This window comes from Lytechinus pictus, chromosome 18 (genome assembly GCF_037042905.1).
Source record: "Lytechinus pictus isolate F3 Inbred chromosome 18, Lp3.0, whole genome shotgun sequence".
Lineage (NCBI taxonomy): Eukaryota > Metazoa > Echinodermata > Echinoidea > Temnopleuroida > Toxopneustidae > Lytechinus > Lytechinus pictus.
In genome coordinates this window covers 1,196,505-1,213,083 of record NC_087262.1, presented here as the reverse complement: position 1 = coordinate 1,213,083, position 16,579 = coordinate 1,196,505, and the positions used below count along the sequence as shown (strand labels likewise).

General features: G+C 35.9%; 2 protein-coding genes across 7 annotated transcripts in view; one reads left to right on the top strand and one right to left on the bottom strand.

The window, feature by feature from the left end:
• Positions 1-757: 757 nt before the first annotated feature.
• Positions 758-14,730, bottom strand: LOC135157448 (renalase-like). Of its 4 annotated transcripts, none has more exons than XM_064112759.1 (9): positions 14,339-14,730; positions 11,686-11,825; positions 10,300-10,405; positions 9,193-9,344; positions 7,182-7,367; positions 5,604-5,777; positions 4,550-4,725; positions 1,855-3,574; positions 758-1,100 (listed from the first exon to the last, which is right to left on the bottom strand). In XM_064112759.1, the coding sequence occupies exons 1-8, from the start codon at positions 14,356-14,358 to the stop codon at positions 3,398-3,400; spliced, it is 1,131 nt and encodes a 376-aa protein (XP_063968829.1). In that variant the 5' UTR covers positions 14,359-14,730; the 3' UTR covers positions 758-1,100; positions 1,855-3,397. The 4 variants fall into 4 exon arrangements, with proteins under 4 accessions (XP_063968829.1, XP_063968831.1, XP_063968830.1 ...); XM_064112761.1 differs by lacking the exon at positions 14,339-14,730 and adding an exon at positions 14,025-14,157; XM_064112760.1 differs by lacking the exon at positions 14,339-14,730 and adding an exon at positions 13,875-14,155.
• LOC135157447 (DNA-binding protein SMUBP-2-like) overlaps positions 13,893-16,579 on the top strand; it is a 32,692-nt gene continuing 30,005 nt past the window's right edge. The window contains exon 1 of one of the 3 annotated variants that reach the window (XM_064112756.1): positions 13,893-14,225. The gene's annotated coding sequence lies outside the window, so the exon portion shown is untranslated. Of the gene's footprint in view, positions 14,253-14,349; positions 14,549-16,579 lie in introns of those variants that run through there. The other 2 variants (XM_064112758.1, XM_064112757.1) reach the window with 2 other exon arrangements.

Below are 16,579 nucleotides of genomic sequence, written 5' to 3'. Positions count from 1 at the left end.
ATCTAATTGCTAAATATGTAAAGAAAGAGCTCAAACAGCTTTTAAAAAAACAAAACAAAATCATTGCCAAGAGAGGGCACTAGATTTAAATTTAAATCATAACGATAAGGAAAAATGCTATATTTAAATTCTAATTGGTAAAAAAAATGCATTCATCGACTACTATACGCTCTTATAATATTGTAATGTTTGATGGTACTTGGGGTAGAGCTCACATTACTGACCCTTTACCGAGCTCTATAGTATGTTGTTCACACAAAGAACCTAACTTTGAAGCTTTCTAAACTTCTAAGTTAATTTAATGACAAGTGGGTTCACATGATATTCTGACTTTGAAGATAAGTCATTGTTATTGATGCATGCCTGATGCGTGCACCGAATACCAGTAGCTTTTATGTGAGGGGTCAACATTAAACTACATGTACGACTGTCGTGATTAAGATAAAAATCTACAATGCTTGTCCACACACGAATCAGTTTAGCAACTCGGTAGGTGGTCCTTGCTAAACCACAAGATAACCACACCAAATCTAGTGGTTATCTTGTGGTTTCGAAACTTAAAGTTATCTTGTAGTTTTAAACTACAAAGTTGTCTACACAGAGTTATAGTTATAACCGTCATTGTTAATTTAACTTCAAAGTTAAGGGCCGTTGTGTGAACAAAAAATTGACACATTTCTGTGTTCTCATGATTCTAAAAGTGTAAAGAAATAAGATGCATAATACAGTTACACAGGAAGAGAGGGAAAACTATATATCACAAATATAGTCATTTAATGAATACTCTCATGATTTGTGTAATGACGACAAAAACATCTCGTATACAAACATAAACTATTTCACACACATACAGTAAAAGCTTTGTTTTATCAACTTCTATTCTTCATATTACCACCAACAGCTGCATATTATTTCAACATTACATCCCTGACGCACATAGAAATACTTTACCAATGTATTTGGAATTGAGAAATTTGCCACTTCAATAGCAAGACATTGGGTGATTTCAAGTTCAGTGTTGACATTTTGGTTGTTGGTGTTAGGTCAACTTTTAATACATGAACATAAATCCAAACATAAAATAAGGTTGGTCTTTAACCCTAAATAGACTGGGCTATTTTGATGCCTAAGAAGACTGGGGGGGGGGGGGGGGGGGGCTGATTCATGATCTCTATGATCTCGGCCGTCGACTGCGCGATCGCGACGAAAATTGGCACGTGCATTACCCATGGCACAATCTCCAAGACTGTAGGATCAAATTTTCCGAAAAATCTCGTAATTAATTAATTATGCTAATTTATGCGTAAAATCAAAGATTTGCTCTAATTAACTAAATAAGGCCTCTAAACTGCTAATTTTTCATTTACAGACTCTTTGAAGGATTCTGATCAAATGTACTTTTAAAAAAATTCAATATCACAATTCTTTTCTTATGTATTTTATTGTTTTTAAAATTTCTTTTGTATTTCTTTGTTTTTCGACTTTTTAGTTTTTATTGTTTTTTCATTGGAAAGTGGCCGCTACTTTATTCTGACCATAAACAAGATGAAATTAATTGAGTTTGATTAGTAAAATTGAAAATAATGATACATTTATGAATTTTGGCTAAAAACACAATTTGCATTGGATTTGTACACAAATTCACGTTTTTGAGCAATTTCGGGTCGACATGCACTTACAAAATGTTGCGTAATTTCCGAACTACATACCCGGGCGTCGCAAATTTGCGCAAGACTTGAAAGAAAAAAGTCGTGGAACGGCGCGGTGCCAGCTTTTCGCGTTACATATTTATCGCGAAAAATGTCGAGGGGGGGGGGGCTGAATCAGCCCCCCCAGTCTTTTTAGGGTTAAAACTCACTCATTAGCTATTGAGCCATTACTATTGTGATCTGGATCATTTTTGCAAACTCAAAATAAGTTTTGGAGCTAGGAAACGCAATCCAAATTGTGCTCCCAACACCAACACCGGACTTGAAATCATCCACTGATCATTTTATTGCTAATTTGAGGATATGTATTATCTTTTAATTTTTTTTCAAACATACAAGACACCATTCTCACTACCTTCCTAAAACTAGTTTAGTGGAAACTAGTTTAAAGTGTAATGAGAACAGTCAAAGCGATCTTGGAAGCAATCTTCCAAACCAGTTCATAAAACCACCTCGCGATGTAGTTTTGAAGATCGCTTTGCCTCATTAAACTGGTTTAAGCATAAGTGAGGACACAACTGTTCTTCGGGAAGTGATCTTCACACATTTTGAGCACGCTACTCTACACACTGTGTGTGGAATGCCTACGCTGTGGTTTCGAATTTCGCGCGAAATGTGTCACCCCACTTACAGCGTTCCCATAGCAACACGATCGCTTTACGTGGAGTGATTTTGAAAACCACTTTCGGGTGATCAAATGGGAACGCTAGCAAAGCGATCTTCCAAACTGGTTTCCTGAACCGGTTTCCAGTAAACTAGTTTTAGAAAGTATAATGAGACAGGGGGCGATGAGATACTGATGTAACAAAAGTGGGCACAATATGTGTTCAGTATTTATTTCTGAAATTCTTGATTTGGATTGGTTGCTGGGCGCTGTTACCTGGGCCACATTGAATAACAGTTACTATTATGGTAACTTTTCCACCAGATGGTAACTACCATGGTATCAGAGCTCAACAGCCAATCAAAATCAAGTATTCCATTGAAACTACCACTGGATGGTAAAGTTACTATAAAACAGTTTTACGCAACAGGGCCCTGGCCTGTCTTATGGGGTGTTGTGAGAGATTTGCAATTGCTTGCAAGTCAATTTCAGGTACCAAGAACAATTGTTAATCTTGTAATTAATTGTAAATTCACTATTGATCATTGGTCTACTTTTTGCATATACAAGAATGAATAAATTTTTATTATTTGAAATTGATCTATCACTTGTAAATTTGCAATTGATTGCAAATATTTTCTTGCAACACCGGGATTTGAATGTCTTGCGCGGCATTCCTACAAATTGTCCTTTTTTGGGCTAGACTGGTATAAAAACCACCATTTGGTCAGTTTCAATTAGGGTCTGTGCCTGCAGACTAGGAGTTGAGGTTTTGTCATTAATGTATCAACAACAAAAATGTGTAATAAAGGGAAATAGGGGTGTGATATTCAATGGAAGAAAGTCTGATTTCAATATATAATTCCACATCCTCAAAAAACAAATCCTGACAAGCATATAATACTCCATAAGGGTGTAAACAGGTGCTTCTTGTTTTTTATTCAATGCAGGAACTGATCTTAAAGGAGTTCAGTTATTAAACGTGATGGCAGTATATGACAGGACCTTGACGTATAGAAGAGTCCAATCATTTGATAATGATTCATTTTCATCATCTCATAAAAGATATCAACTCTATGTATATTCATAGCTGTGAGGTTTTCTTGTAGAATTCCAGCAGCCTCGTAAGAGTACTCTCGGCAGAGACTATGCAGCCATCAAAGTTAGAATGACTAAATCCATCCCCAGCAGCCAATAACAGGTAGCTTGGTTGTTCTGCGATGGTCACATGACCAGGAGCCCCTGCCAGAGGTTTACTGACCTGGAATATCAATGTAATGAATGATATAAAGAGGGTCTCAAAATTGACAATGTACTATTACTTGCATTGTGATGTATTATGTGTACAATGAACATTGCGTACAGTGAAACATTATAATTATGTCTATGAAGGGCGTAAAATGTGCAAGTGGAGACAACGTCTGAAGGCGGCCTACTGGTGACACAACATTTGCTCTGGCGACAATTGCTCCAGGCTTCATTTCATCTAGGATATAGGGTTAGTGTTGCAATAGAGTTTTATGTTAGGTTTGTGGATAGGTTTAGGATAGGGAGTATTGTTAAATAAACGGTTGTAGTTTATTGTTCCATTTGTGTGTGGAATTTACAGTAGTGGAGCAATTGGCGCTAGAAGAAGATGTCATGGAACCGCCCTATTTGTTTATGAACCAGGCCCAGAGCTGCCAAGTTTAATATTCACCTTTCAGGGAGAAATTACTGAGGGAGGATTGAGATCTTTCTCGATTACACAAAATCCAATGAAAGAAATCAATGTATGAATAATGGAGATGTTAAAAATCTGTCAATATTCAGGAAGTATCCCTGACAATCAGGGAGACTTGGCAGCCCTGCATTTGCTATACTTTATAGTGTCATCTGTTATCATGCCATCTCAAATCTTGCCGAGTCAACTTACAATAAGTTTTATGTCGTCATGGCAAGATATGTACTAGATATCAATACTATAATAAAAAGGTTTATTTGTTTAGATACAATTTCTTGCCATCTCATCAAGTGGATGGCAATTTAAAGCTTCCATAAATACCACTGCCTGCCACTAAAATACAAAACCATCATAACAGAGAATTGTGAGTTTACTCTTCAATTTTCAGAGATTCCAGCAAAAGATTCATTATTGACTAATACATTCAAGACTACTGGATGAATCATAATATTCATGGATTTACATAATTATTACCTTGACACAAATCTTTTGGGAAAAAGGGGTTATATTTACCTGAGAATATCTCCATCCCACACATTTAATACTGCTAGGCTCTGGTAGGTTCGGGATTATGTCATCAAGATGCTTCATGATGATTGGTTGAACATCAGGCTTTGGAATGTCTATGTGTTTGATACCGAACGGCACACTAGTATGAACGACAAGAGAAGTCCCATGTGTCTGCCCATCTGGATGAAAAAGGGATTATAATGTAAATGAATATTTTAAGTTTGTATTCACTTGGTCTAAATCTCAGATAGTGTGATACCAGTTGGGCTAAACCCATTTGTTCTACTGTCTATTTTACTTAATTTTCAGTTTTATACAATTGCCCAGTTGGTCTTTTTCCATTTGGTCTAATTTCCCCTTCATCTACTTTTCATTTTTTTTACTTTGTCAAATAAAAATTTGGTTTATAAACAGAGGGGTGTTTCACATAGAAAGTATGACTTAAGGGTCACACTTAAATGCCGATACATACACGCAATCGTATTGAGTAATATGCACTGTAGTGGGAGTCCTCTTAGCATGATCTGACCAATGCGGTCATGCCCTTTATACCGCACACAACTAGGCATTCATGCGACTCTATTAAGTCATACTTAAATCTTTGTGAAACACCCCCTCCCAACAGTTCATCTAAACATTTAGACTAGTGGTGTTAGACCAAGAGGATATTATAAAAAATTGGTGAAGGTGATGGGCAAATTATCACTTTCGAGGCAAGCTGGATGTAGTTATCTTTCCCAAGCGATGCTGAGGAAAATGAAGAAGGAGGAGGAAGAAAAAAAGGAAGAAGGAAGAAAAAAAGGAAGAAGAAAAAAAAGAAAGAAGAAAAAGATGGAAAAAGAAAAACGAAGACAAAGTAGAAGAAGAAAAGGGAAGAGTAGGAGGAGAAGGAACGGAGGAAGAGGGAGGAGAAGAAGGAGAAGAAGAAAAAAAAGAAGAAGAAGAAAAAGAAAAGAAGAGAGAAGACGGGTAATAAAAGAAAAAGAAGAAAAATGGAAAGAAAGATGTCAGGATAACGAATATAAAATAAAACAGAATACAGTACTAAATTTCTCACCGATTCCTCTCTTCTCATTATCGACCGAGACCCATCGAATGCAAGGGTTACCCTCGACATACTTCCCCACGTAAGGAACGTCAATGACCACACCAGGCGGGTAAAACAGACCAAGAGCAAAGCGTGATGAGTACTGGACGGCTTCAAGATCCGCAAGAAGTGTCTTGTCCTTTTCTGAAAATGCATAAGAGAAAAGGGAATGGTGACTCTAAATGCTCAAGGGTTAGTGTAGAGCATTAGAGGGGCAGTGCTGCAGGGGAAGGGGGTACTCGGAGACTATGCCCTATTATTTATCACATAATTTTTTTCTTCAAGTGATGCATTTTTTCAAGAAGTGAGAAAAGGAAAGAAAAAGAAGTTAAAGGCAAGGAAGAATGTTATCACAATGTGAGGTCCGAATCATTTGACTCTTTATCATCCATTATTGAATTCATAAAAAAAAGATCATGTTACCCTTTAAAAGGTCATCTTGCCCCCCATACCTTGGTGTCACCCGTGAAGAGTCACAATGATCAACAATGATACCAAGGTTTGACCAAAAATTTGGCACAATGTACCGTGCTGACAGGTAAGATCGCATCTTAAAAGGGCGGGGCAGGAGGACTAGTTTTGGATCTGGGATGAAGATAGTGTTTTTTTTATTTTTTATGTCAATTGAGCAAAAAGATTTAATATCAACATAACAAATATTGATTTCATTGTGACATTATTCTCTTTTTCACATTGAAAGGAAGTAAATAAATTGGCAATACTATTATCATGTAAGCAGAAGAAAGATATTTTAGATAATAGAGGCGATAATAAAATATGACAGATTGTCAATTAATTCAACAAAAGCAAAATAAGAAGATAATTAATGATCAAAATCAATTTTCAAAAATCAGTAAAAGAAAAATATATAAAGTAAATTTTTGAGATATATGATCATTTGAAGAAATTATCACCACTTTATAATTTCTTTGGAGAGAATCAATTACAGAAAAAATATGTATATTACAAGAAAATCACAACAAATATTACGAATATTTTAGACCCTTTGGCCCGAATTTACAAAGGGGTTTTGAAAACCATTGGATGGACCCATTGTTTATACAGCTTTCCTGTATAAAATTATACTTAATTTACAGTGTATCTAAAAAAATGACTAATACTGATGCTTGTCACAGTGCGCCAAATTTACGCCTGTTGCCATGGTTTTCCAGGTTATTTTATTCATGAGTCCAATCTTCTCGTACTGTAACTATAGCTGCATTGGTAAAAATGTCCAATGCTGATTCTCACGTATGTCACAGTACGCCAAATTGACGCCTGTTGACGTGGTTAAATTATGCTATTTTATTCATGAGTCCACTGTTTGAAGAGTGGACTCATCAATTCAAAACTGAATAAAGTAGCTTGGATAACCACGGCAACAGGCGTCAATTTGGCGCACTGTGACATACGTGAGAATCAGCATTGGACATTTTTAAATATATGCGGCAAATTAGATTAATTTAGACACGAAATCTTCATAAACCTTGGGTTCAACCGATGGTTTTCAAAACCACCTTTGTGAATTCAAGCCTATTAGTCTTGTACCTAGACAATGTCGAGTGACTCCCTGTTGTTTTAGAATCTGCGGGACTGGCATCGTCAAGACCACAGCGTCATATCCACTGTCGGTTTGAGAAGCAGTTGTCGCAGACACAGAGAGTTTAGGTTTACCCATTGATTCTTCTTGGATATCTACTCTCGATAGATGATGTTCAAACTGCACAGAAGCACCTTTAAATGAAAAAAAAAAAAATAAATACCTTGAAAGTTAAGTACAAGGATTTGCAGCAACCAATGGTTTCATGAGAATGTCTTTAAATAATTGTCATAATACTATACTAACTAAATATTCTGTATTTACCTTACTCTGTGAAATCATGATGATTTAGGCTGAAATCACCAAGAGAGATAAGCACATGTATGACAGACAATTTTTTTTTCTCAACTTTTCTCAACTTCCTGCCTAAATCTGCAAAATCGAATATGGTATGCTTTAACATTGCAATGAATAGGGATTTCCAGGGCTCCTTTTTTCATTTCCAGGGTGCTTTTAAGCCTTTTGACAGAGCTCAGAGTCACCCCCAGCACCTGTGTAATGTTTTCCCTGATGTATGATGGTTTATTTTTATTAACTGGAAAATGATCTGACATCTGGCTGGATGCCATGGTTATTTTTAGTCCATTTCTCAGCAATAACATATTTTCTACAAGAATCATTAAGTATACTATTTACAAACACTTGGGTGGTCATTTTATTGGATTCAGTTCAAACTAATTCTATGATTGATACCACATCTTGCCTTTTTCTTAAAAATGGAAGTTTTACTGACAATCAACAAATAAATATGAATCTAAAAAAAATGGACCATAATATCTTGGGTTCGAATCCCAGCCATGGCGTAAATTCCTTCGGCAAGAAATTTATCCACATTGTGCTGCACTCGACCCAGGTGAGGTAAATGGGTACCTGGCTGGAATTTATTCCTTGAAATGCTAACGCGCTGTAAAAGGCTGCGAGGCTAAGCCAGGGTAATAATATCCAATTAAGCGCATAGGGACGCATTTGGCAGTGATATGCGCTATATAAGCATGTTGCTATTATTATTATATCTGGGTCATTAGGCAAATCTGATAAAAACAACACCATTACAGTAAGGTAATATTTTAGTTAAAGCCATTTTTATTGTATTTTGTATCCTGAACATTATTTGGCCCAGTTTCACACAAGAAATTTAAAATTGCACAATTGATTAGAGTGGTAAGTTTGTGGCAAATTATGTAGTAAAAACTGCAAGCAATAGTAAATATTGATGGAAAGGGTCCTGAATGTAGAAAGTTAATCAGGGAAGAATATCGTAAACCAGATAATAGTTGCCACAACTAATAAGATTGGATGCTTCATTTTCATTGATCAACACTTCTTGTCTGACAAGTTGTCAGATCTGATATTGTCCATGGTCTTGATTGGCTGTTACTGTTACTATGGTAAATGTCAGATAATGTCAATTTACCAGTTTCATCAAGAGGTCTCCAGGGGGCCTTTCATAAAACCACTTGTCAGACAAAATTCATGATAATAGAATCACTTTGCATTAACTATTATTTAAATATGATATTTGTAGATCAACATCAACAAGTTTTTTCAATGCAAGCCTTTCATTGTTTACAAAATTTTCAAAGCTTCTCAAGGAGTGCTTTCATTAAATGCTTTATAAAGTGCAAGTTGAAACACATTAGCATGCTATTACTCGTTGCTAGAATAAGCCTATCTTCAGCTTTGGCACTTCCCCTAAAGTTCAATAACTATTCCAATTAATTCCTAGATAATATGAATGCGTGTCGCCTAAAACGGTTGTTGTGATATGTAAATTCATATATTTACTGACTTTACATCAATATCTGCCTGAACAAAAAATAAAATACCTGCATATTTTTGTCTTGTTTATATAAAACTACTACGCTTTTGTAATATTTTGGAATGATAATCGAGAATAATTCATATTACTGACACTTTACCAAGGTTTTAGATGGACTAATATGAAAAAGTCAATTTTACCTGATTTCTGGATGAAGTGTTTCACAATTGAGCTGATACCTTTAGGTGTAACATAGTTCTTGGTTTCAGGGTTAACATATTTTTCTTTGATTCCTTCAATTTTGCCAGAAAGGGGCTGAATCAGTCCAGCTTCCGTCAGGTCCTTGTAATACCTAAAAAAATATTAAATAAATAAAATAACAAAATATTCAACATTAAGATTCAAGATCGAGATTATATTTATAGTTTGCTTAAAAACACAGAAGTAAACCCCCTACCGACAAATTATCATACACAAGTATTCATCATAGATACAAGCATAAAAGAGGTATTAAAAACAAATATAAGGTTTCCACAAATATTAATATTCTTTATGGTGTTACACATCTCTTACTTTAAATATTGAAAACAATATGATAGTTGGGTGTGACACCTCCTACCTTGAGTGGTGAGAAGCATATTATAGTGTTACATCTCATACACTAAGTGTTGAGAAGTACATTATAGTGTTACACCTCTTAACTTTGTGTTGAAAAACATATTTTGGTGTTACACCTCTTATCTTGAAAGTATAATTCTGGTGCTACACCTCTTAACTTGAGTGTTAATTGAAAAGCATATTCCTGTGTTACACCTTTTACCTGAGTGATGAGCAGTATACTCTGGTGTTACACCTCTTAACCTGAATGTTGAAAAGTATATATTTGGTGTCAACACCTGTTTAAGTGATGAGAAGTATATTCTGGTGTTATACCTCTTAACTTCAATGATGAGAAACATATTTTAGTGTTACATTTCTTAATTTAGTGTTGAAAAGTATATTATGGTATTACACCTCATACATGATTAAATGTTGATAAGTATAACATTGTGTCACACATATTAACTTAGTGTTGAAAAGCAAATTTTGGTAATCCCTCTTACCTTGAATGTTGAAAGTATATTCCGGTGTTCCACCTCTTAACATGAGTGTTAAGTAGCATATTCCAGTGCTACACCTTTTTACCAGAGTGATGAGAAGTATACTCTGGTGTTACATGTCTCACCTTGAGTGTTGAGAAGTATATTCTGGTGATAACCCTCCTAACATGAATGTTGAAAAGTGTATTCTGGTGTTACACCTCTTACCTTGAGTGTTGAGAAGCATATTCTGGTGTTACTGTCAAATATTGGGCTCCAAGATCAGCAATACAGTTGGGATCATCAGGTGACCTACTTGTACTCATTCTGCCCCCTGTAAGATGATAGAATAAAATTCATCCATAATTCCTGCATTTCATAATAAAAAAAGGCTGACATGATTCAAGTGTGCAAGATCATTTACAAACTTAACCAAGGTCGGTGGGATTAACATTTTCGGAGCTCTTTCGTGTTGGTGTGTAAATGTGAATGTGATACAATCATTGATAATTTTTGAAAAATTACCTCGGTATATTTTTAAACCTGTATCAAGTATTCAAAAACCGTTGTCATTGTTTTCTTGTCATTTTGTTATTATAACTTGGGTATTTGAGTTATTGCAACGTCATAATTGGGATCTGCCGATCATTCGATTAGTGTAAATTTTGCTAATCAATTGGCTGGCGATTAGTGTAAATTTTGCTAATCAATTGGCTGGCGATTGGCGGCACGCCATTCGATCAATCAATGTTTACTCCCAGGCCTAATAGTGATGATGATGATGATAGTGATGATGATGATGATAGTGATGATGATGATGATAGTGATGATGATGATAGTGATGATGATGATGATAGTGATGATGATGATGATAGTGATGATGATGATAGTGATGATGATGATGATAGTGATGATAGTGATGATGATGATGATAGTGATAATGATGATGATTATAGTGATGATGAGTATGACAATGATGATGATAGTGATGATGATAGTGATGATGATAGTGATAATGATGATGATAGTGATGATGATGATTGTGATGATGATGATGATAGTGATGATGATGATAGTGATGATGATAGTGATGATGATAGTGATGATGATAATGGTGATGATGATGATAGTGATGATGATAATGGTGATGATGATGATGATAGTGATGATGATGATAGTGTTGATGATGATGATGATAGTGGTGGTGGTGATGATAATGATGATGGTGCTGCTGATGATGGTGGTGGTGATGATGATGATAATAATGGTCGTGGTGGTGGCGTTGATGGATAATGGTGGTGATGATGAAGATAATGAAGATATGATGATGATGAAGATGATGATAATGGTGGTGGTGATGATTATAATAGTGGTAATAATGTTAATGAGAATGATGACTGAATTGAAAGAGGAATTATTTCATGACTGAAACACATATTCTAAAATAACTTAATGCTGACTAGAATTTGAGAAACTTTTCAACTCCCGTATAGATTTAGATAACTACAAAATAAAATGAAAATATCATAGGATAACTGGGAAATAAACCTTAATTCATCAACAATTCTTATCATTACACCAAAGAAAAAGTAAGTAGAAATAACAATATCTCACCTGTGCCTCTGGATTTATCCCACATGACAATGGTAACTTTCTGTTGCAGTTCTTGTCGTAGAGCATTGGCCAGCAGTGCCCCTGTTGGGCCTGCTCCCACTATAAGTACTCTGAACATTTTGATACTGTGATTAAATGACCTGTACAGACAAAATCAGACATTACTTAGTTTTTATTCTTATATCTTTCTTTGTTGAGATATGAAGAATTAAAAAAAAATGAAACAAAATTAAGGATAGCTCAGAAAAAGCTCAATTTTAGTGTAATCACATACATGTATGTAAGTGACAACATTCTTTTGTCCACGATTCATTTCTTTATATAGATATCAGAAGATTTAAATATTTAAAACATTATGAGGTTGTAACCACCGTCATCATTCTAAGAGCTATTCTGATCACTCACCAATTTGTTACATTATGAGATACAGCCCATGAAGCTTGTGGGTCATCTTAATAAATAATAATAATAAATGCAATTTTATTAGGTGCCATACATCCATCTTGTAAGAGATGCTCAATGCACACACGTGAAGGGAGAGCAAAAAAAAAAAAAAAAAAAAAAATCATCATTGATGAAATGAGTTATAGAGGTAAGTTTTAAGCTTAATCTTAAATGATTTGAAACACTTGCTATCCATATATTGATCTTAAAATTGGTTGATCAATTTTAAGATATGAGTGACCTCTCATGCTTCTTTTTTTCTCATGGAAAAGCTTTCCTCTTGAACATTGTCTCAACTTTTATTCTAATTGCCTATTGGTCAATACATATTTGGGCTATTTTTCATGACATACAGTATGACTAAATAACCATTCCAGCCTTTGCCAAATGAACAGTCAGCAGAACAAAGACAAAATGGTAAAAGACTGGTTAATATCACTCATTCAATGAACAAGGTTATGATATAACCTTGTTCTCAGTTATATCTCCATGTGTGGCAAAATAAGGATGGCAATGTTTGGCTTATTTTCTCTTTTTCTTTGGGAAAAATGCTTGATTTTTTTACACTGACAGTTTCCATCACAGTTATTCGTCATACAACTTGGCCCTTAAGTAAATTTGATTCTTTAAATTATTTTTTCTTAATTAAAAATAGAGATTAAAAAATGAAAATTTTCTTGCCATATTATTTTCTATCAATAGAGGGCGTACACAAAAATATGCCCAAAATTCAAGTTTTTGAGCGCTCTAGTGAATACAAAAATTATTCCCAAGTTACTAATGAAAAATAAATTGCAACTGTATGGAAATTAGTAATTTTGGTCACAAAAGTGATATTTTAATCATTTTTTAAAGTGTGTGCTGTGTACAGCATTGGCATGCCATAGTCCTACCTGTAGATTCTCCACAGGCAGGATGGTTGCAGTGAACAAGTGGTTAATATCAGCCTCTGAAACAAACTGGTGGGAAACAAAATGGGAGCCCAAATGGATAGGAAACACAGCAGACGTGGATCCACAATTTGATAAAAACAAAAAATTATAATTGGTCTCCATAAAATTTGACAAATAATTTTTTTTTTTGAAAATGGAAAAACAAAATAGAAAAATTTAATAAGGGCAAAATCATTCAAGTCACAAATAAAGGGTGTTTATAGTTTCAAGAAAAATCTGACAAGCAATACCCCCCCCCCCCCCCGCGAAAATGGGTCATCTGGATCTGTATGATGCAGGGCCCTCCTGGGCATAAACGGATCAGGTGAGAGAGGGCGCAGTGAAGATTAGAAGGTTCTGTCGATGGCATTCTTAAAATTGAATGAGCTTGTCGATGCAAAGTTAGTGTCACGCAGGTGATTCCTGGGTGGAAAGAACAAGTTCCTGTATTGTTTAGTTCATGCTCTGATTGGGTCATCACTCAGAAAATCTAGATATTTGATTGCTTGGCCTTGGCGTTCTTATTTTGGGGGGAGAGCTTGAGAGGGGGGGGGGTTGTAATAAACAGGTGTGCCTGCACCTTAAATAGGCCCACACCCCCCCCCCCTGCTTCTGCACCTGTGTAAACCAAGTAACCAGTAACAATTCACTCATTTTACTTTCAGCTGCATGGTGGCATGACACAAACTCATCGCAATCTTTTGTAAACAGGCCTTGTCAACTGATTATTCCATCACTATTCAGGTAGCCATTACTATAAACAATGTGTGCAATGTTATTATACACGCAAGTGTATACGAGAAATCACAATACCCGGATGAAAGTATTCGCATAGCACATAAGCAAAGTCACCAGCGAAAGCACATAAACTGTGCAAGGTTAATCTTAAGCCCTGTGTCTGTGAAGTTTTATAAAATCCTCGCAAAAAAAATGAATGTGACAATTTACCCAGACCAACTTTACACTTCAAAGACCTAACTCTGAGATTTAATTTAGTATTTTTATCAACTCAATAGCGAATGAAGCCGAAATACGGAGTCAGAGACAGAGATGCACGGTCTATAACGGTATTTCCGACAATATTTTCATTATGTGGGACACACATCAATTTTCATTATTTGCAGCAGCAGTGACACCGCAGCCGTTATCCTAAATCAGGTCACAGTAAGTTATAAATCCGTTTTAAAAATCGTATACGGTACCATTACAATACTAAAATACATTTTAATTTGCCGAGCCCATGCTCTCACTAATTGATATAAAGACAAGTAATTTACCTCAAATAAATAAGGCACATGAGCAGCTAACACTCCGCTGGACACCGACATTCTACTCCGCGGGCTGCTGAGCGGATCAACGCCTTGAGCTTGAGGCCAGGCGGTGCTGCTGCTCCTCCGGGCCGGCTCCGGCGGCCGCTGCGGTTGGTTTCGCTGTGTGGCGCAATACACGACTCACGAGTGCATTGTTAGCATGATTTCGAAAAAAAAGTAAGGGTAAATTATTGCCAGAACACACCACCATGACAGACTCTAGTTTTGGAGACCAATTTCTTTTGTTAACATTTGCTGCAAAAGGATTTGCTTCATGCTTGGCGGCAAATAAAGATGTGATAAGCAGAATCCTCATGAACAATTATTGAATTAAGTTACCCCTTTTCACCGTTTACTTTAAAAAATTCACCGTCTAATTTTGTTTTGTTAAGGATTTTTGTTGTCATCCAGACATAATAATTGGGCTTCTGACCTCAGTGAGACAAAATTTTGGGTGGAAAAGATTACGTTGTTGTTGGTGTTGTTTCTTTTGTTCTTTTGCAAAGCAAGTCTCCAATAATGGGGAGAGTCTCCCATATTGGCCGTGCGCCTCTACCGGTGATCGGGAACGGCTGTAATTTGGCTTCAATCTCGACGTCATCTCTCGAATCCTCAGACATCGCTTCGCATGGCCGTGGCTTCGCCGTAATTTTGATATGAACTGAACTGAAGTTAGTGACCAGATCATGCGTACATGTGGCAAACAAACTGCCGGCATATACTGCAGGCGAATCTGTTTGGTCGTTAACTTCAGTCCATTTCCCCCGGGGGGGGGGGGGGCACTTACATTGACGAGTGGATACCATGCGCGACCAAAAAAACACGTAAAAAGGATGTCTTTTTCAAGATAGGGCACGTTACGAACGTAACGTAAAAAGGGTGTCAAAAACACAAAAATAATTTAAAAGGGTATCTATTTCGCTAGGAAAGCTACGTGTTTAGGGTCGAATTTGCAGGGATGATAAAACAAAATTAAAATGTTTTATAAAGGATGTCCTTTTTGCCCTAAGTCTACGTGTTTAAAGTCCGATTTGCGCTAGTTGGGCTGTACTAAACCCAATGATGTAAGTAAACCGAAGTCTGTGACATAACATTGAAATATCGCTGTACTTGTTTAGGGGTTCATTTCAGTGTATACTTGCCAATAATATCGATTTGTTTCCAATACTTGTTAAAGGTAGGGTTTCATACGCCAATACTTGTTAAGGGGTGCATTTTCAGAATATGGAAAATATGTGTTTAGGGTGCTTTTTGAGATCTCTTGGTCGCGCATGGTATCCACTCGTGAATGGAAGTGGCCCACCCCCCCCCCCCCCGGGTCCATTTCATCAACATTATGGTCAAGCGAAGCGACGTCTGACTGAGGATAGATCTGTACGAACGATGTTGTTGTGATTGAAGCCGAAATACAGCCATTCCTGATCAAGATTTGTGAAAGGTCAAGTCCACCCCAGAAAAATGTTGATTTGAATAAATAGAGAAAAATCAAACTAGCATATTCTGAAAATTTCATTTAAATCGGACGTGAAATATGAAAGTTATGACATTTCAAAGTTTCGCCTATTTTTCACAAAGTCAGTAATATGCACAATTCATTGACATGCAAATGAGACAGTCGATGATGTCCTTCACTCACTATTTCTTTTGATTTTTTGTGTGTGAATTATAGAGTTTTTTTTTTTTTTTACAGATTTGACAATAACAACCAACTTGACTGAATCATGTACTATTAAGCAATGCTAATTTCACATGTTCTTGGAGGAATCAATCATTTCTAGTGACATTGATGAGAAAATTAGAATATTTCATATAATAAAATACAAAAGAAATAGTGAGTGGATGGCTCCATCAGTCTCCTCATTTGCATACCGACCAGGATGTGCATATAACTGTTTTGTAAAATTAAGTAAATAAAAACTGTGAAATGGCATAACTTTATTTTACATCCGATTTTGGTGAAATTTTTAGTGTTGAATTTTTCTCTTTTTTTCAAATAAACTATTTGCTATGGTTGACTTGTCCTTGAACAATTTCTGATGGGGAAAATTTGCTTGAAGTAGGCCTTTGCGAAACTGAACTAGCGCCGACATTTTCGACTAGTTTCAACTAGTTACCGGTAAATTAATTTGTTGATAACATTTATTTAAACACTTTTTTCCAACTAGTTCTAATCGTTCAGAGTCGGACCAAGTAGTGAAATATGACAAT

What these genes read in the sequence shown, in the direction of transcription:
- LOC135157448 (XM_064112759.1), bottom strand. Translation starts at nt 14,358, where the DNA reads ATGTGCCTTATTTATTTGAG. An exon ending in ATGTGCCTTATTTATTTGAG is followed by an intron (nt 11,826 to 14,338) that starts GTAAATTACTTG and finishes TTGTCTGTACAG; the next exon opens with GTCATTTAATCACAGTATCA. An exon ending in TAATGAGAAGAGAGGAATCG is followed by an intron (nt 4,726 to 5,603) that starts GTGAGAAATTTA and finishes TTTTTCATCCAG; the next exon opens with ATGGGCAGACACATGGGACT.